Genomic DNA, 21,161 nt, shown 5'->3' on the forward strand with positions numbered 1-21,161 from the left:
CATGCTGCTGATTATCTCATTCTGCTGTATTCATTTGTACCCATCCGCTCACCACAAACTCATTTTTGTGCTGCTGTTGTTATGATGTATTATTTTGCATTATTAGTGTTTAGCGTAGATCTTAGATCTTTTGGCGTGCCATTTGGCGTTCGTTTAGTGTATATCTTAGTGGATATCTAAGATCCTTATATACGGTTTCTTTTTACACTTTACATTTTTGCTATTTTTGGGTGTAACTGGGACCCTGTGTACATAATTTTGTTCCACCTCATGTACCACATGTGATGCGAATGACAATAAACCTGACTTGAATTTGGACTTATCTTTCTCGCCCTTTTTTGTGTCCAGCCTCCCATACACCTTATACTTCTTCTACTTTGTCTTAGCTACCTCCCTCGTTGTTCTATGTTGCAACTCAATATATTCTTGTCTACTTTCTTCAGTTCTTCTTGGCTAACCTATTTCTCTGAAAAGCTTCTTGCTTTTCACTATTCCACCACCAGGTTCCCTTATCATCTACCGGTGTTCTCTGTCCAGATGACACACCAAGTACCCTCCTACCCGTTTCTCTAATCACTGCTGCTGTAGTAGTCCAGTCATTTGGAAACTCTTTCTTACCAACCAGCTCTTTCCTGAACTCTTCACAATATTCTTCTCTCCTCAGCTTCCACCATTTGCTCTTCTTTTCTGATTTTATTATTTTTCTCTTCTTCACAACAAGAGTCATTCTACACACCACCTTCAGATGCCGTCTGGCCACGCGTTCCCCTTCCAAAATGTTACGATCTTCAGTCTCCCTCAGGTTTCTTCTTCTACACAGAATGTAGTCAACCTGCGTACTCCTTTCTCCACTTTTATAGGTCCCTCTACGTTCTGCTTTTTTTTTTTTTTTAAATAAGTGCTGACTTATTGGGATGAAGCGTTGAAGTGTTTCCATTCTCTTGACAAAATCCACCACCATCTTTCCTTCTTGGTTTCTTTCCTTGGCACCAAACCTACCCATCACTTTCTCATCCTCTCTGTTTCCTTCACCAACATTTCCATTCAGGTCTGCCCTGATCACCACTCTCTCCTTCCTGGGAATACTCTATCAATTAATCCAGCTCCTCCTAAAATTTATTTTTATCCTCCACATCACATCCAACTCCATAACGCATAAGCACTGACACCATTTAGAATTTGACCTTTTAATTCTACCTTCAGACACATCACCTTATCTGACACTCTTTTCTCCTCAACTACATTCATTGCTAACTCCTTCTTTAGAACCACCCTTACTCCATTTCTCTTTCTATCCACACCATGGTAAAAAAGTGTAAACCCTGCCCCAATGCCGTGAACCTTGCTGCCCTTCCACTTGGTCTCTAGGACACATAAAACATCTACCTTCCTTCTTTGCATCATGTCAGTCAGCTCTCTACCTTTGTCTGTCAGTGTCCATACATTTAGAGTTTTCACCGTTATTCCTACATTCAGACAGTAGTAGTTACTCGTGGATAAAACATGAAACAGGACAGATTTATTTAAATTGTCACAGAAACATTGCATAGCTGTGTGCTGACAGCAGGTTGCTTCTGGAATGTCAGAAAGTACTGAGTTGAAAATGGTAATAATTTCCATTTGTGACTTTAACTGATGTGCCAACAGACTGACAACTTGTTCCTAAACTGTGATCATTCCACCAATACTTTGTTTCTACTTAGCTCTCTGAGATGCAAGAAAGGCTGATAATACTGAGGTCTTGAGTTTGATCCAAAACATTGACATTGCATATTTATTTTTGTCTCAGCTAAATTGGATGTCTACATCTCATTTTAAATGTCTATTAACCATTTGACTTGTAGACTAAATTTTGCCCCATTTTAATCTAGTTTTCTGTTGACATTTTAGATATTTTGTTAGACTAGTGGACTAGGGTAAGCTTCTAATTGCATGACAACCTTAGGCAAGAATACCACTTATGAGTAAAATGCTGTCAGAAACTGGTTTAAAATCTATCCTAACATTTTGATTTACATCTTTTGTCCATCTGTCCACCCGTCCATCCATTCATCCATCCATTATCTTCCGCCTGTTCCATAGTTGGATGGGGGTGGGGGCAGCAGCTTGAGCAGGGAGGCCCAGACATCTTATTCCACAACAACCTCTTCCAGCTCTTCTGGAAGGATTTCAAGGTATTGCCAGGACAGCCAAGAGACAGTGTGTCCTGGGTCTTTTCTGGGGTAGCCTCCCAGTTGGACATGCCTGTAAAACCTCCCTGGAGAGGCGTCTATTTTTATTTAGAATAATATTTTAAACCAAGGCTAAACTTATATTTCAGAGTCATAAGGCGGTTTGAAAACAGATTTTATTAACAGACTCTTGAGGTGTATTATGAATGTAATTCATCTCTAGCAGTTAGTTTAATGGCACTGTTGGCAGTTCTTCATTTATATATTTACTAGTGCATTGTGGTTTCTGCTTTAAGGGACTGTTGTTTTTTTTCTTTGCTTTTTTTTGTTGTGGGGCCATTTGTTATGTAGCAAGAAATAATGTATAATTCCCATTAAGAAAACTAAAAAGGAAACTTGGTTGTAGTTCCAAAATATTCTGATGCATGCTCAATAATCCAGGTAGAAAAATCGAAAAAAGTTAAATCTGGTCCTCTGGGCATTCAAACAAAAAAACCAGAGCAAAACAACAAAAAAAATGTAGAAACGTTTCGTCTTTCATCCAAAAGACTTCCTCAGTCTGAGGTGCTGTATGCAGCTCAGTCTTATAAATAGCACCTTCTCAGAGTGGATCAACCAGTTTTGCTGCTGACAACCAAAACCAGCTGATCACATGATCAAGGAGGGCCACATGTGAGCAGCTGGTTTAGGTTGTCAGCAGCAAACTGGTTGATCCACTCTGATAAGGTGCTATTTATAAGACTGAGCTGAATACAGCACCTCAGACTGAAGAAGTCTTTTGGATGAAAGACGAAACGTTTCTACATTTTTTTGTTGTTTTGCTTTGCTTTGTTTTTTGAATGTCCAGAGGACCAGATTTAACTTTTTTAGATTGGTTGTAGTTCCTTCTTATCAGCTCCACAACACGTATATAAGTGGCAGACAAACAAAATCACCAGATAATTTCATATTCATTATTCTTAAGTATTGTGCTTATTGCACAATATTAGTACGGCTTCTCCTCTTTGTAAAGTAACAATGAAGTCCTGACAAGTCGATGTTAGTTAAATATTTAGCTGGGCTATTAGCCTCCATAGCAAGCCTGCAGAACCTGCTAATATGCTAACTCTTGTAGCTCATTGCAAATGTTTGTTTCAAAACAGATTTGTCTTGAAAAGAGAGATGAGTGTTGCTCACCAGTAGACAAGCTATGATTAGCTGTTTATTTATGTTAAAATGCCTCTCCACCTCTCCACATTTTGAATGAATATTAATTGAACAAATGAATGTCAGCTTGGAGCAGCAGGTCTAATCAAAAAATATAAAAAATAAATATAAAACCATCTTGTCTCTGTTATCTACCATAGTTGTGTTGCCTTCAAATTATAAGGATGGTATGATGGAAAAAAGTGACTTTTTAAAACTGCTGTTCTTCTTTGAAACCAATAACTGGCCCATGGCTAGTTTGGACAACCCAACAATGCTCAACATGCTATTTTATTTTATTGCTGCTTTTGTGTTTGCAGACTTTACTTGAAACACTGAACACCTCATCCGAGGTGTTTTTGTGATGTTTCAAGCAGATGTTAATTTGAAAAGCTCATAAAAGTATGTTTGAGCATGGATCAGCTATTTCCTTTGTTTAATGTGGATTCTCATTTCGCATGTGTCATGCACTTTTACAGTAACAGTACTCCCTGTCTTCTTACATTCGGCTCAGTTTCATACAACTCACCCTAAAGCAGATACACATCACTGCACAAAGCATGACTTGCAAATATCTGTTGAATTAATGCAGGTTTTGTGAATCACCAACTTGCTCATGCTAGCTGGATAATAAGTCTGGTCTTGCATTGTGTTTAGTTCGACTTTGTGAAACTGCTGGATGGGAAGGCCCTGCCCAGGTCCCTGACTGATCCCGTCTCAGCCGCCAAAGCTCCTAAAGGCCTGCTGCTGAGTGGTCTGCAAGAAACTGGCTTCATTGAGTATATGGACCCCGGGACGTGGCACCTGGCTGTCTACAATGATGGACGCAACCTGGAGCAAGTGTTGCTCCACAGCACGCCGATAGGTGAGGATCATTTTTGCACACTTCTTTTCTGTTTGCATTTCACGTGCCTTCATCTTAAAGAAAATCAAGGTTGATCTGATTTCAAGTTTTGACGCCATAATCTTCCGGTGAAAGGTGAAAGACATTACTGAGCGTTATTAGTTGAATGTTCATCTACGACTGAGTAGGTTTTGGTCTCAGTGTGATTGAAAATGGCTGATGGCCCAACATGGATGAGTCAGCTTGCAGTTATTGAGCTAAAAACAATTGTGGCAAAAGCTGAAACTGTTTCTCAACACATTGTGTGAGGTTTAATAGATTGAGCAAGATCTTTGTATAAAATGTTGTCAATAACTGTTGGATTCAACCTTTTTGTCTGTTAGTAAAGAAACTCTACGATAATGAAGAAACCAGCATTTTTATTTTATTTTTTTACTTTAAAAAATAATTATTGGATGCATAGCTTCAACTAAATATTTTTCTGGTCAGTTTCATTCAACCTTTATTAATACAGGTTAGTTTTATTGAGTCTCGGGGACTCTTTTACAAGCGAGACGTGTTTTTAACAAAGAGTGATGACAACAGTGGACAACAAAGACAACAATAGGCAATCATAAAAGAAAGCATGTAAACTGAGAAGAATAAATACAATAAAAACGAAAGAAAATGGGGCAGCACGATGATGCAACTGGTAGAGCTGCTGCCTCTGAGCAAGCAGGTCCCCGGTTCAAATCCGGGGTGGAGTTTGCATGTTCTCTCCGTGCATGCGTTGGTTTTCTCCAGGTACTCCGGTTTCCTCCCACAGACCAAAAACATGCATGTAAGGGCGTCAGAAGCATCCGTAATGTGTGTGTGTGTGGGGGGGGGGTGACACAATGATGAGTGTAGGTGTGCGCATGCGTGTGTGAGCACGCGTGTGTGCGCGCGTGCACGTGTGAGCGCACTTTAAAAAAGGTGTTCACTAGTGAACAAAAAAAGCAGCATTTCACCTAGATTTCCTTTAATTCCACAGATTTAAAACATGTTTCTCACCAAGTTTGTGTAAATTTAGCTGTGGGTTTAAAGTAATTTTAACTTTAATACAGAGCGTCATGTCGACACTATTTGTCTTTATAGAGAAATAAAAAACATCACCACTGGACTTTTTTACTTGTGTTCAACACTACTCATCTAAATTATGTTTCTCATGAAGCTTGAGGACAATAAGGTGTGGGGTTTTAAACACATTTCAACTTTAATGCACCTGAACACACCACGTCTCTTACACCTGCAGCGTCTTACAGCGTCACAGTTACTGCTGAGCTAACATGCTACAGACGTAGCGCTGCTCTCAAGCATCCTCTTAACATGAATATATGTTTATGATCAACCCCCTGGTCAACCACTGCCCGCACTAAGCTGCTAAACTGGCGAGTGAGTAACACAGGCACCTCCACCTCCTCCACCTGTGCGCGTTTTCTGCTGAGGGACGGTGGAGAGTTGGAGGTAAGCAGGAAAACATGGAGTGGAGTTTTAGTGGTTGAGTATTCTCCTATTAATCAAGTGGAATGGATTTGTTCACGAAGAAAGAGAAACTGCACCGCCTGAACTAATGTTTTATAGTAAAAGTGGGGGGGTCCAAACAAACGTTTTTTTAATGTGGGGGGGACTTGTCCCCTTCACATATAATGGTTGCGACACCTATGCATGCATGTTAGGCTGATTGGTAACTCTAAATTGTCTCTAGGTGTGAGTGAGAGAGTGAATGGTTGTTTGTCTCGTTTGTCTCTATGTGTCCATGTGATGGACTGGAAACCTGTCCAGGGTGTACCCCACCCCTCAAACAGGGATTGCTGGACATAGGCACTGGCAACCCCTGTGACCCAAAATGGAAGAAGCAGGTAAAGATAATGGATGGATGGATGGATGGATGAAAGAAAATGGTATTAAAAAATGAAACAAAAACAGCTAGGTCGTAAGGCAATGTAGAAAACTAAAAACAGGAACATGTCTGCATTGTTTTTTCCCAGGAACTTAACAGATGTTTAAAGCCACTTAGAGAGGTCAAGGTCGAGAGCTTCAGATCTTTTTGTAAGATATTCCAGGAAACAGGAGCGGAATAGGACAAGGCCCTTTTGCCTAGTTTAGTCCTCACTGATGGAACACTGCATGTAATAATGTCCTGAGAGCGCACACTGTAGCTGCACTCATGCAATGACCTGTAGGAGATGTATGAAGGCAGCAGACCAAGAAGTGATTTAAAGATGAAAATGTACCAGTGAGAGAGTCTGCGTGAAGTTAATGATGTCCAGTTAACCAGTGAATACAGGGTGCAGTGGTGGGTACGATAATCACAGCCAGTTATGAATCTTAGTGCACCATGATAGACAGCATCCAACATCTACAGGGTGCTTGTCGGAGCATTCATGTAAATAATGTCACTGTAATCAATGGAGGGAAGGAAAGTTGCAGTTACAAGACGTTTCTTAGCGCTCAGAGTTAGACATAATCTGTTTCTGAAAAAGAAACCCAGTTTAACTTTCAGTTTGTTTCAAGATGGTTGTCACATCCAAATGACCTTAAGAGATACAGATAGGCTGTTTCCATCTACAGGTATTTTGAAAACATCTGGTATGGTTGTAGCTAAGATTCATATAAACATATACTCCAAGTGCTTCCCATCTTTGAGATTTTTACTCAAAACTTGAACCTTGCGTGTTTACATCAACCCTATTTTTCTGTTAGCAGAATATATCATGAACCATTGGATGGATTTTAATGAAAAATTGGATGTAAATCTATAACTGACTGACTTTTATTTTCAACCCAATTCAAGAAGACTTTCTTAACCATTTGTTATTAGCAACACAAATGTAACTTTAACCTTGTCAATTTTTACATATTAAAATATAATTACAAAGTGCTTAAAATAATAAAAATGAAATAAACATAGGTAAAAGACAAATAAAATAATAATATAAGATAAAATACAGTCTGCGAAAAGCAGATAATATGGCCAAAAACATTGTCGTTCACATTTTTTTCAAGGCTTGACTAAATTAGCGACATTTCTCAGTAAAAAATGATTTCATTTTAAAACTTTGACATGCAACGTGGTGGGCTAGATGCAGTCACTGAAGGGATGCTAGGCTCTTAAGTTTTTGTCCTTTTTTTCATACAGAAGCATAGAAACATGCTTAAGAGATATTTCAAACTCACTGACATTTCGAGGAAACTTTTCCTACGACACGTTAGTTCAGCGTGGCAGGAGAGACAGCAGTTAGTGAGGGGAGGACAGCTCCTGTAATAATAACAGGGCTTGCTAACTGCAGCTCATTGCAATGACACACACGAATGGCAGAGTAAATTGAAGAATGTGAATAATGCAAGAGTATGTGGCTGAATATAGACAAGTGGATAATTAGTGGGACAATTTCTCCACTGCCTCATCATTGTCCAGAATACCTTAACAAAATACAGCGTTTAAAGAAGCCTCGTCAAAAAAACGTGTTGGGAATTTGAGTAATTTATGAGCAGACTGGTTATCCAGCTAACAGTTTAAGGATGAGATTAACAGATGAGCAATGTTTTGTGAAAATGTAGGGCCCACCACCTTTCATGTGAGATAATTGTATTAATATTATGCTAAGAGATGTAGATATAGCCGTTTTTGCCAAACCTTCTAAATAAATTGATGTGTAAGCTTGTGAATATTATAAGATCTTGCAAGATGTGACAAGCTTAAAAAAATGCATTGAATATGACTTTCAACAATAAATACACCAAGTTTTAGCTTCTTGTTTATGAAATTGGCAGGTTTAAACCAATTTTGGATTGGTTATTGTTGATTATCTGTGGCAGCCATACTGAAAATGGCTTAACTCCAAAAGTTGTTTTAAATGTCGATCCAGTGGTTACTTTCTGAGGATTTCACTATGTTGGTTATGTCATGAGATATTTTGCTGAGTTGAACAGTTAAAATCAAAGTTTTAAAAAAATATGTAAAACGTGTAGAGCTTGGAGTATTCTTGTGAATGACTCTCAGCTACGACCACACACAGTTTGAGCTTAATATCTGTAACGGTTAAAGAGGTATAACAGTTTTTGTGTTGGTAAGGTCATGGAGGCCATCTTGCACGAGGTTCCTCCCACACTTTCACTGTAAATGTGCGTACATAGATTTTTATTGTGTGAATGTTCATGAAGCATTCACACTACGTATTGTGGTCCATTTTTCTTATTTACGTTTGTTGGAGTGATTCTCTTCCTGCAGTTTTCAAGCTGTTTCAACAAATCATGAATCAAAACATTCAGCTATTTCAGGACAATCCTGCTATGACTTTTGGTATTGGTGTAACTAGCTTTTTGAAATATTTAGCCTTTTCTGTCATTTTTTCTCATAGAAAATGAATTGATCTCATTTTACATCCTTCAAATCTTTAGATCTGTTTACAACCTTTTACTGCTCCTTTCACATTTGGTTCTGCCTCTGCTTCTTTCAGCTTCCTTGTTCAAATTTAAACTTTTCTTCAGCTACTTTCAGTAAATTTCAGCTGTTTTTTGCCCCTTTCAGCCTTTTCTAACTAGAACATGTTTGTGCTTCTTCTACCTTCTTTCTGCTAATTTCAGCTTTTTATGCTCCTTTCAGCCTATTATTTGCAAATTTCAGCTTTTTTCTACTATTTCGGCTACAATTTAGCAGGTTGTAGGTTGCTAATTTTAGCTTTTCAGCTAATTCCATGTTTTGCACTCATTTCAATTTTTTTCTGCCTAAATCAGCAAAAATGTGCTCTCTCCTCTTCCTTCTGGTAATTTATTCTTTTTTAAATTATTTTTAGCTAAAAAGTACTTTCCAGCTGTTTTCTTTTGCAAATTTCTGCAATTTTTATATAATTTCAACTTTTTTGTGCTCATATCTGATTTTTTTTTTCAGCCTAATTGAGCAAATGTGTTCTTTCTACTTTCTTCTGCTAATTTAAGGTTGTTCTATCTTTTCAGCTATCTTATTTTTTTATTTCGTCACTATTTTTGGCTGTTTTCAGATAATTCGTTTTGTGATCATTTCTGCTACTTTCAGCCTAATTAACATTTTCACGCTAATTTCAGCATGTTATGCTCCTTTCAGCTAGTATCAGCTATTTCTGCTAATTCAGCTGCTATTTAGCAGTTTTATGTTAATTTTAGCTTTTTCTTCTAATTTCACATTTTTTTAGTTCATTTCAGCTCTTTCCACTTGCTTCTGGTACTTTAGGCTTCTTTCTGCCTTTTCAGCTTTTTTTTTTTTTTTTCTAATTTCAGCTAATTTCAGAATTCCTGTGCTAATTTCTGCTTATTTAAACCTAATTCAGTAAATATGTGTTCTTTTGCTTTATTCTGCTAATTTAGGCTTGTTCTTCCATTTTAGCTACATTTCAGCATGTTGCTAATTTCAGCTGTTTCTCAGTCAGTTCTTCTGTAATAAGCATTCAACACTGCAGTTTCGCATGAAATGCAATTCCTCTTGTTCATTTAGGTTCCAATAAAACTCGTCTAGTGGTTCATGAGAGTTTTTTTCTATGACAAATAAACACACCCATGCAAGACACAAGTAAAAACATTACTGCCTCTCACGTTTGACGGCAGGCGATAAAATTAGATTAGGACTAGTTTATTGAGAAATCTTTATGCTTTTCAATCCAAACATGCTTCAACAAGTTCCCATAAATTCTGAAGTGGAAGCCAATCGGTAAACAGCTGCACAGAGCTAAAGCAGTACTGAAAACATCTTTCATCATATCCCTTCTGCAGTGACTGACAGTGTGTGACAGCTAAACACAGATTTTATTTCAGAGTCGTCAAACAGTTGCTGACACTCAGCTGTCTGCAAAGTCTAGAATACACCCAACCTTTTCGATTTGTTTTTTAGAGCTGAACAACAAAAAACTGTCTTTTACCCTTTTTTTATTGCCTCTATTCAAAAATGAAAACAAATACACATGGAGCAGATAGCTGCACAACTCAAGTGTTTTGTCGAAAACCATTCCCCAACATAATTAATCAAGTGTTTTAATAAATAAATAAAAAGGAAATTTATGGATTGGTGTCAAAGTTCATTTTACTGCACATTTGTGCTCCTAACGAGGTTTTGAACCTGACACTGCATTGTTTGGAGGCAGGAAATCAAACCCAGCGAGCCACGGGGCAGTAAATTCTACTAAGAGATGCAGCATGCTGTCGCCTGAGACACATGAGGGAGGAACCAGATGATCTCTGTCGGGAAATTGAGCTTTTCCGCTGCAAATAGTAACTGAATACAACAAAACATAAAAAACAGAGTATAAATAAAAGGGGTGTGGGACAGGGGGGCACAAGACCATTATGAAAATAAAAGAATAAAATAATATGAAATCAATGCAGTGTAGTTTATGACAAGAAGGAAATATGAGAAGTTGATGAGCATATTATAGTAAGAGATGATGCTGATTGCACTATAAAAATCTGCTTGTAGGTCAGAGACACACAGTATGTAAAAATAATCTTAAAAATGATTGGCTGCTGGCTTGAATAGGACCAAAAGTCCCATTATGGAAAGTCACATTTGTATAATTTATAACATGAGAAAACAAGAAGCAACTTTCAAATTCTTAATGATTTATTGTTGAAAGGCAATATTTATCCTGGTCTCTTATTAAGTTTTGCGCCTTTACCATTAATTTAATTACTGTGCACTTTGGATTAGTGAGTACGATCTAAAATAGTCAGCATGTCTATTTTTCTCTGTAAATAAAATATAATTGAACACATTTTGCTACGCAGACCCTATTAATTATGTTGATGCTGTATGCGCAGTGTTTATTTATATGTTCTTTTTTGGTAAAGGATTTTATTATCCGTTTTGTATTAACTTTATTTCACATGAATTTTCACACAATTATTAAAATTACAACATAAACATATGGCTATTTCTGTCCCGTGTTGCATTTATAATGGGTGGCCCTCATTTTGTGGTTGAAAGTGCAGAAGAAGACACAGAGATGGAAACAACAGAACATGAATGAAAAGCCAGAGAAAATAAAGTTTGTCTTAACGAGATAAAAAATGAAGTCTGACAGGGCACTGAGAGGTTTAAACAAATTAATGAAAAAAAAAGACTGTCCTCAAACTATTGATGCATCTTCAGTGTTTATGGGGCATTGTGTCCGTCAACATTATTGTTAATTTATTTTAATACTCTTAATTTCTTCTTCTTTTTTTTTTTTGCAAACAGATTTTAAGTCGTAGTGCTTGCAAAATGCTACACTTGATTGTTAATATCAGATAATGAATTGTAGACAGACCTGTAGTTGTATGAATAATGAATGTTTTTATTTTTGGTAGAAAGCTCCCTGCATTAAAAAAAAAAAAAGAGTCAAACTCATACAACCGAAACAATAACGGACTACGTGTCCCTGCCTGTATTTGTTGGAAATGTATTCCATATATATATATATATATATATATATATATATACATTTTTTTTCCCTTATAGAAAGTGGCAAAAACAGAACTGGAAATGTCCTGATGCACGCTCAACTGTCCAGGTAGATCATTCTAACAAGGTTAAGTCAAGTATAGTTTTATATATATATATATATACATACATACATATATATATATATATTAGGAGGTAAGAAAATACCTGTTCATAACCTTTCCACAGAATTCCACCTAAAAAATTCTGACCTCTTGCTCTAAAGGAAAAATGACCTCTCCAGATGGGGTCTCCAGACATATTTAGAACCTCAGTAGCTGCATCTTCTGATGGCCACAGCTTCATATCCTCTTTCACTGGCAGCAGTATTTGCATGTAACCTACAAAAACCTTGGCTTCATGGATTTTGCCATTTTGCCGTCTCCACTCTAACACCATCTTCTTTAAACCTGCTCAGGCAGAGAGTAGCCTTCTCTGCATCACAATTAATTGTGCATAATTGCTGTATTTCACACGACGTCACTTCTCCCCTAAAAGCACACCTCTTATGAATAGATAGAGGAGAATTAGCACTTATACCTAGATAATAAACAAAATAATGTTAAAATATAAAAGAGAAGATGATCATTTAGCTGCTGCATATTTCTAGTTTGCTGAGCAGCCCAATCATTTTTCCATAAATTCATAAAGCCCAGGGGTCATAAAGCATGGCTGAAACTTTACAGGCTCATAAAGTACAATTGGAATGCTTATTTGGCCAATCAGAACCCTCGGCTGGAAGCAGCCATTTTATAATAGCATTTAACTTCAATAACTTATGGCATGAGTGAACTGGATGAGGTTTAGTCAGTGGAAAGAACAGAGTGGGTGTCCCATGAAACTGCACCCTCACACACACTTCAACATACAGAGCATGGCTCTTTATACATCAGCTCCTAATTGCCTGAAGTTTTTTACGGTCAGCGCACTGACCTGAAACACAGCGAGCTTCCATCATTGTTATAACGTGGCACCTTTAAACCTTGTGAACCTTGGCACGGACGACTTGTCTCAAACAAATGAACAGGAACTCTCTGACCTTGCACAGAAGTTTTAGCTCATCTCATGTGTCAGATGTCGAATTCAATATTGGAATATATAAAGCTTTTTTTTTTTCTTTTAACGACAGAGAGAGTCACATATGGAGAAACAAATGTAAGTCCTCTGACTGTGTGGGAGAAGAGATGATTGGCACTCCTCTCCATCAGTTTGACGGTGGCAGGTGATGGAGGTGAAAATGACTTTGGTTTCTGCAGTGATGTGCAGCTACTGAGAAGAACGCTGCACTGGTACCCACTGGCTATAGGGCCCATCTTATTAGCATGTGTCACATGCGTCTCAAGGCGGGTGTCACATAATATCTTTAGCTGTGTGTGTTTGCGTGCACTACCGAAAGATTTGTCAACCGTGCTGCCTTAACAGGGCGTGCCAGCGGGACTTCGGCAGCTGCGGTTCGACTCAGGAGCCGATCTTAGTTCAGAGGAGCCAAGCGCAGATGACACAAGGTCAAATAAAGGATGACATCCCTGACACCCGTTTTAATTACTCTATGTGGCTTAGATAGAGCTCAGCTGGCACATGACAAGCAGCGATGGTGTTCAAATCCCACAACACTTCCAAGCCTCTGGGTACTTCTTCAGCACAATCCTCCATCTCAGGCAGAGCTGACAGAGCTCAGCGGCCTTATATAATGCTCCGAAAGTTAAAAAAAAAAGTGTTCTCTCTTGGTTATCTATCATTGCCATGCTGCCTGGTCCCAGAAAATTCAGTTTTGGCATGATGGACATGGCAGGAAGACAGTGGAAGAAAGGCAACTAATTCAAGTTTGATTAATAGCGTTGATGATATTTCATTTCATTCTTGTCCACTGTCAAAAGGTGAAGACAGATGATGTTGGACACGTTTTAATGAAACTTGCAGCTACTAACCATTATGTCCAAATATAATACTAAAAAAGTTTAGGAGTCAAATTGATTCAAGATGGCCACTCCAGCTAACGGTCAAAACATGTCTTTAACTCATTTAGTTTTACAGACAGTAAGATGAAATGTGGTGTACTAGTAGCTGCGACTGATGTCCACCGCTTATTATGAGCACGAACAGCTCTACACTTTGATTCAAATTTTGATTTTAACTTTTAACTCTCTTTAACTTCTGGAGTTAAATACATTTAAGATGGCTGCCACATCCAACTGACCTTAAAAATACAAAAATGGTTACAATTCAGCAAAGTTCATGCTCAATAATCCACGTATAAAATCCAACAATGTTCATTAGGTCATCTGGATGGTTTCTTTTTTTTTTCTTGAACATTTCGTCCTTCATCCAAAGGACTTCTTCAATCTGAGGAGCCACCAACAAACACAACTGATTCCCACAAACAGCATACTCCATAGTGTAAAAAACCAGTTTGCTGGTGCTAAGATGGCCTCCAGGGCCCTCCCTCTCCCCCATCAACTCCTCTGAGACAGTCATGCCAAAGTGGTTCAAAACATCAAAGTTCATGCTCAATAATCCAGGTATAAAATCCAACAATGTTCATCAAGTCATCTGGACAGTTTTGTTTTTTTGCAGAGTCGTTTCATCCTTCATCCAAAGGACTTCTTCAATCTGAGGAACATATCTATTCTATAGAATATAATAAAATGAATGCTTGACTGTCTCAGAGGAGTTGACAGGGGAGAGGGAAATCAATTTGTTTAGTGGCTCCTCAAATTGAAGAAGTGCCTTGGATGGAGGACGAAACGTCTCAGCAAAAAAGAAAAGAAACCAGATGGACACAATTCACTTTGTTTTACAAACTCTGTTCGTAGTAACAAACTAGTGTAGCTAACTAGTTACACTAACTAATGTAACTAACTAAATGTAACTTATTGTCATTTCAAACACACTTAAAATGCTTCTCGTTGTGCAGAATAAGTCTTCAACACTTTAGCAATACCTGTTGCACAAAAGGCTGTTTTTCTGTCAGTAAATGATCTGTTAGCTTGAGTCAGGATGGGAAACTGGACAGATTTTAATGAAGCTCTCAGAAAATAAACACTGGATGTGCATCTACAACTTTTGGAGTGAATGTAATTCAAGATGGATGTCACAGCTAATCAGCTTTAGCCAACACAAACATGATCATAACATGACATTTTATTGTTATCGAGCCAAACTTTATGTCAGTTTTAATTTAGTACCGCAATACCTTAACAAATATTTTATTTTGTAGAATTTATGTCTGATTAGATTTATGGTAAAAAAAAAAAAATAAGCACACACACTTTCATCTATATTTCCATATAGTAATTAAATTATATTTTTTATTTGAACAGAAACCATTCTAAATCTGAAATTTTCTAAATTATAAAACTCCCTTTATCTGAAAAGAATATGAAATAAAATGCAGGTGGACTGATGAGACAGACTCCCTGATGTTCAGTGAGTTCCTCTGCTGCGACGACCGTTCCACCCGTCCTCTCCTGTGCGGTGACAGTGTCAGCTTTTATTTGGCTCCATCTTGTTTTATACGGCACCCTTGTAAACAGTTTGTTGATTAAAGTCTTGATGTTTGTAAATTTGTGAGCGGTGTGCTTCCAACCTGTAATGCAGTTTAATGTGCTTAGTGGTACTGAGTGTAAGTGAGTGCTTGGCCGTTCCCCAGAGAGCGATAGCAGCTGGATCAGACTAATCTAATACAGCCCCGTGTGTCTGGGGAGCCATCCGTTGCTTATCAGATCTTTCATTCAATAACATCGAAAGTGATGCCAGCTTATGAAGTCACATGTGAAATACTTCTGCTTCTCTTTTTCCACGACTTTTGTGTTTGATTTATAAACGTGTGTGTGTGTGTGTGTGTGTTCCTGCAGACTCAATGGATGGCTGCTCCACAGACTGTAATGGAAACGGAGAGTGTGTGGCTGGACACTGCCACTGCTTCGCCGGATTCCTCGGTCCTGATTGTGCCAAAGGTAAGAAATAAAAAGAGCTTTATCTGAGAAAAGGAAAACAAAAAGTGTTTAAACTGGGGAAACTCTCAAACCCAGTGAAGTTCTACTAACACGTCTTAGTTTTCACACATTTCTTGTGTATTTTAATTTTATGAAGGTTAAATAACTTCGACAAACGTGTGTGCAGCTCTTTACAGCAAACTTTAATCAGTAAAACATAATTCAAATAAAACAATTTCATATATATATATATATATATATATATATATATATATATATATATATACATATATATATATATATATATATACATATATACTCAGAATGGCAAAACCAGGTGTAGTTTCAATGGGAAGTCAAACAAAGTAAAAACACATTAATGATGAGATTATTATAAATACAAGCAGGTAGGATAGAGTAAGTAAAGACAGCAGCAGGGTTAGGAAATGTGGTCAGTTTTGTTTTCCTGTAGTATAAGCCTATAGCAGCATAAGTAAGCGATGTCTCGGGAAACCTGAACTGACCCTGACTATATAATTTATCAAAAAAGACAAACTTAAGCTTAATCTTAAAAGTAGACAATGTGTCAGCCTCACAGACAGAAACTGGAAGTTGGTTCCACAAAAGAGTATATATATATATATATATATATATATATATATATATTCCTCCCATTCTGCTTTTGGAAACTCTAGGAACCACAAGTAAACCTACAGTCTGGGAGCCACGTGCTTTGTTTGAAACCAGAAGATTTCCTGTACAATTTGAAGGTCCATTCTGTATTACATTATGTTTAATACAAGATGGAGTTGAAATAGAAAAAATGAAATTGAAATTGATAGTACTGAAAGTTTTGTATGATAGAAGAAAAATTTTAAACACTATTCGAAAATTTTCAGGGAGTCAGTGGAGAAAAGCAATCTTTTAGATCAAATGAAGATTTTTTAAGAGGTTTTGGACAACCATAAATATAAGGTTACAAAAGTCCATTCTAGAAGTGACAATATGTTTATAATTTTAGTGATATTGTAGTTGAAAAAACATTTTTAATGGTAACATTTTTCAATGTGGGGGTTAAGGGACAAATAGAAATTAATATAAAAAAAAATATCACACCAAGTTTTTCTTAAATCCGAAGGACAAGTTAATACTGTCCAGAGGAAGTGAAATGCTGGAGAGTGTTTTTATGTTATTATTATTTTTTTTTTTTATCAGGTTCAAAAACCACAACCTTTCTGTGGTCTGATGTTAAAAGTAGATAACTGAGTCGTCAAAGTGTTTGTCTTTAACATGTGCTCATAATTTGAGTAATTGGTTGGATTCATTCCCATCTTCATTCTATTTTTGCATGAGCAAACACAAGTATTCTGTCATATCTTAGTTATCTCTCTGATTTTATTTTTAGCTGTAGTGCTTTAATTTGTTGTTAGTACCTTTTGGTTAATAAAGTCCAACACACTTCTGTTTTCTGGCTAAGTATAAATCAGCAGCAGTTCTGCTGGAACACTGTTCTAGCCCTGTGGACTTGGTATTGATCTACTGCCATAACTTTTGCTTCTCCTACAGAATCAAGTTTCCCATCTTCATTTACCATCTATTTCCTGTCACCTTGATTCTGCTGATTGTTTTAAGAAACTGCTCCAGTGAGACAGAAAGCCTGCAACAACTCTTGCAATGACATTACCCCCCCCCCCCCCCAAAAGCAACAATGTGAATCTCTTGAAGCAGATTTTGTGATAAAGATTGTGAACAATTATTATCTTGAAAGTTGTTTACAGTAGTCCCTCGCTACTTTGCGGTTCCTTTTTCTCGGACTTGCTTTGGCGCGGTTTTTTAAAATAAGATTGGACAGGACAAACAATTGGCTGATTGCACAGGCGTTGCAACCATTATATGTGAAGGGGACATGCCCCCCCCCCCCCCCACCCCCGCACATTCAAAAAACGTTCATTTGGAGCACCCCACCCACACACACACACACACACACACACACACACACACACACACTTTTACTATGAAACATTAGTTCAGTCGACGTAGTTTTTTTCTTCGTGAACAAATCCATTCCCCGTGATTAATAGGAGAATCCTCTACGTCTCCTCCTGCCTTTGCAGAAACAGCGCACAGGTGGAGGAGATGAAGAAATCTCTGTGTTGATCGCTCGCCAGTTTAACGAGCTTTAGTGCGGGCAGTTGTTGACCGCGGGGGGGTGGGGGGGGACATAAACATATATTCAGGAGGATGCTTGAGAGGAGCGCTACGTAGCATGTTAGCTTAGCAGTAACTGTGACGCTGTAAGACGCTGCAGGTGTAAGAGACGCTGTGTGTTCAGGTGCATTAAAGTTGAAATGTCTTTAAAACCCCACACCTTATTGTGCTCAAACTTCATGAGAAACATCATTTAAATGAGTAGTGTTGAACACAAGTAAAAAAGTCCAGTGGTGATGTTTTTAATTTCTCTATAAACACAAATAGTGCCGACCTGACGTATTAAAGTTAAAATGTCTTTAAAACCCACAGCTGAATTTACACAAACTTGGTGAGAAACATGCTTTAAATGTGTAAAATTAAAGGAAATCTAGGTGAAATGTTGCTTTTTTGTACACTAGTGTACAATTTCTTACGTGCACACACACGTGCATGCACACACGCACATCATCGTGTCCGCCCCACATTACGGATGCTTCTGATGCCCTTTGCTGATTGATGGATGTGCCGCACGATTGGCATGGAGTTTTTATTTAAAATAAATTATTTTAAATTATTTAGCACCTGCTGCACATTTGTGCAGCCCACACTGCAGGATAAACCTCCTTCTGCAGCTGATGAGCTGATCTCCATGCAAAGCGGAGAAGTGGGTGTGGCTGAGAGTGCCTGAAGGTGTCTGAGAGCAGTGGAGCCAGAGAGCTGAAATCATGACATTCTGTGCTCTTTCAGAGCGTTTAGAGTTTAGAAACATTGTTTAGAATATTGCATATTGTAAACCGCTCACAAATTTACAAACATCAAGATTGCAAGAGTGTGTGAAGGATTTAAAATGCATCCATATATATATATATATATATATATATATATATATATATATATATATGTGTGTGTGTGCGTGTGTATATATGTGTTTATATATGTATATATATATATATATATATATATATATATATATATATATATACTAAACTAAACTACCACTTACTACTTGTACTACATTTACTACTTTGCAGTTTTTATTCTATAGTCTAATTCTGACTTGATTTATGAGCTAACAGCTGGTATGATTGAAACCGAGACCAAAGTGGGTGCATCATCTTAAAACATCTCCAATCTAAATTTTTTAAAGTGTTTTATAGTAACATTATTTTATAAACTATTACTTTACTATCAAGTTTTGGGTTTGAACGTTATTTATAGATTATTTAGAATTCAACAGTTTTCAGTCAGGTCATCTGGACAGTTTATTTTTTTGCTGAAACATTTCACCTTCCATCCAGAAGGCTTCATCAGTCAAGGAAACACTCAACACAAAACTGATTCTTCCCCCAAACAACTTACTCCAAAGTGGAACAAACCAGTTATGTTGGTGCTAAGATGGTGTCTTTGGCACGCCCCCTCCTCTTGTGCCGGCCCTCTTCCTCGTCGACAATTATTTAGAATTCTAGTTATTTACAAGTGCTAATCGCAGCAGATGATGCGGGCAGAGGTGGGCAATAAGCTAAAGTGCATGGCACTCAGAATTCCGTGAGACAGCCACTTTAGCCTATTTTCTGAGTTTTTAGTTGTTTATCAGTTTTCAGCAGGTGCAGCACAGTGAGTATGGCTTTATTACAGATCCCCACTTCAGAATAACTGAACTGTTGCTTTACGGCTCAAGGAGCTCACTGAATGTATCAGTTGTGTTAGGAAATATCTGTGAGCTGCATCTTTCTTTTTTGTACAAACAGTAATTTTGACCTGATCACATCATGTGGTTTTCAACACTATCCATCCATCCATCCATTTTCTTTACCCGTTTATTCCATTTTGGGTCACGGGGGTCGCTGGTGCCCATGTCCAGCAATCACTGTGCGAGGGGCGGGGTACACCCTGGACGGGTCACAAGTCCATCACAGGGACACATAGAGACAAACGAGACAAACAACCATTCACTCTCTCACTCACAACTAGGGACAATTTAGAGTTACCAATCAGCCTAACATGCATGTTTTTGGTCTGTGGGAGGAAACCGGAGCACCCGGAGAAATCCCACGCATGCACGGAGAGAACATGCAAACTCCACCCAGAAAGGCCCCTAGACCGGGGTTTGAACCAGGAACCTGTTCGCTGAGAGGCAGCAGCTCTACCAGTTGCGCCACCGTGCTGCCGTTTTCAACACTAGCCACGCTTTATTTATTTATTTATTTTTTTCCTGATTACTTTATAAATATGAGTTATTGGAGAAGGGATTAGGATTAAACTGGCAGCTTTTATTAAAACATTTACCGCATGAGGAATACGTCATATTGTGAGTTATTAATGTGTTTTTGAATCCTGACACCATTTTACTCTTAGCATCTTTCACTCCCTCGCCCTGTTTCATCTGACCACCCCTCCACCTCTGTTTCACCCCCCGTTCCCTTTTTACATTCCACCTTTGTAGAAATTACAGCAGTAGTATCTGTCTGACTATGTAGAAACAGATGATATGATTATCGCTTCTTGTGATTTATTTATGCTCATAATTTATTCATCTCCACTTCTCATCTTTGCTCATTTGTTTGTGCCTCTGCACAGTGTTCTCCGCTTGAAAGCTCAGAGAACAGGTTTTAGCATCACTTGTTAAAACAAACAAAAAAAAAAAAGCAGAGCTTGGATTTATCACTGAGCATAGTGTTAGGATTTAACTATGGTTCAAACAAACATATAACACATGCTGCCATGGATGAGTGCACACACAGGGCCTTCACTGCAAATGATCCCAGACATATAATTAAAGACCTGGCATTCCTGGAAAGAATGCATATTACACTCCTCTTTTCATGCCAGATTAAACTGAGATCATCTGAGAGAAATGACAGTGTTGTAGATATTTGTGTCTAACCTCTAAATTGACATTATAAACTATATATTGCTATATTAACATCTTGTGAGACGTATTAGTGCTTGGAGTGTGTGTTGTTAATGGCTCTGCTACTACCACAGCAAATTTTAGCTTTGCATCTGAAAAATTTACAGAGTTTTATCTTTTTTTGTGTTTGCCAAGGTCAGATGGTTGTGTATGGGCAGAAACTTGCACCATCAAAAACTGAATTTGAATTGCTCAAAGTGACTCTGTATTCACATAATTTGAAATGAAATCCATTGGCTTGAAAATTAATTTTAATAAATAGAAATTGAATTCATTTTCTTTGAAGCTGTATTTCGTTGTATTGAAATTTCATTTTCAGTTCTATAATTCAGTTTATATTCCAAAATTCAGGTTTTTGGGGGCATACATCCAGGTCCTTGAGAAAGCCACAGAGTAATCGAACAGAAGCAGTAATGCAACAGAATGGATGCAATCTGCCGTAAAACACCACGTTCAT

The 21,161-nt window shown here is 37.7% G+C and overlaps 1 protein-coding gene across 1 annotated transcript in view; it reads left to right on the forward strand.

Annotated features, from left to right (window-relative positions):
- tenm1 (teneurin transmembrane protein 1) overlaps positions 1-21,161 on the forward strand; it is a 439,293-nt gene that overhangs the window by 221,506 nt on the left and 196,626 nt on the right. The window contains exons 8-9 of the mRNA XM_037675401.1: positions 4,014-4,221; positions 15,523-15,624. Coding sequence (XP_037531329.1) covers positions 4,014-4,221; positions 15,523-15,624 — 310 coding nt within the window. The remainder of the gene's footprint in view (positions 1-4,013; positions 4,222-15,522; positions 15,625-21,161) is intronic.

The sequence above is a fragment of the Nematolebias whitei genome, chromosome 4, assembly GCF_014905685.2.
Source record: "Nematolebias whitei isolate Nwh7 chromosome 4, NemWhi1, whole genome shotgun sequence".
NCBI lineage: Eukaryota > Metazoa > Chordata > Actinopteri > Cyprinodontiformes > Rivulidae > Nematolebias > Nematolebias whitei.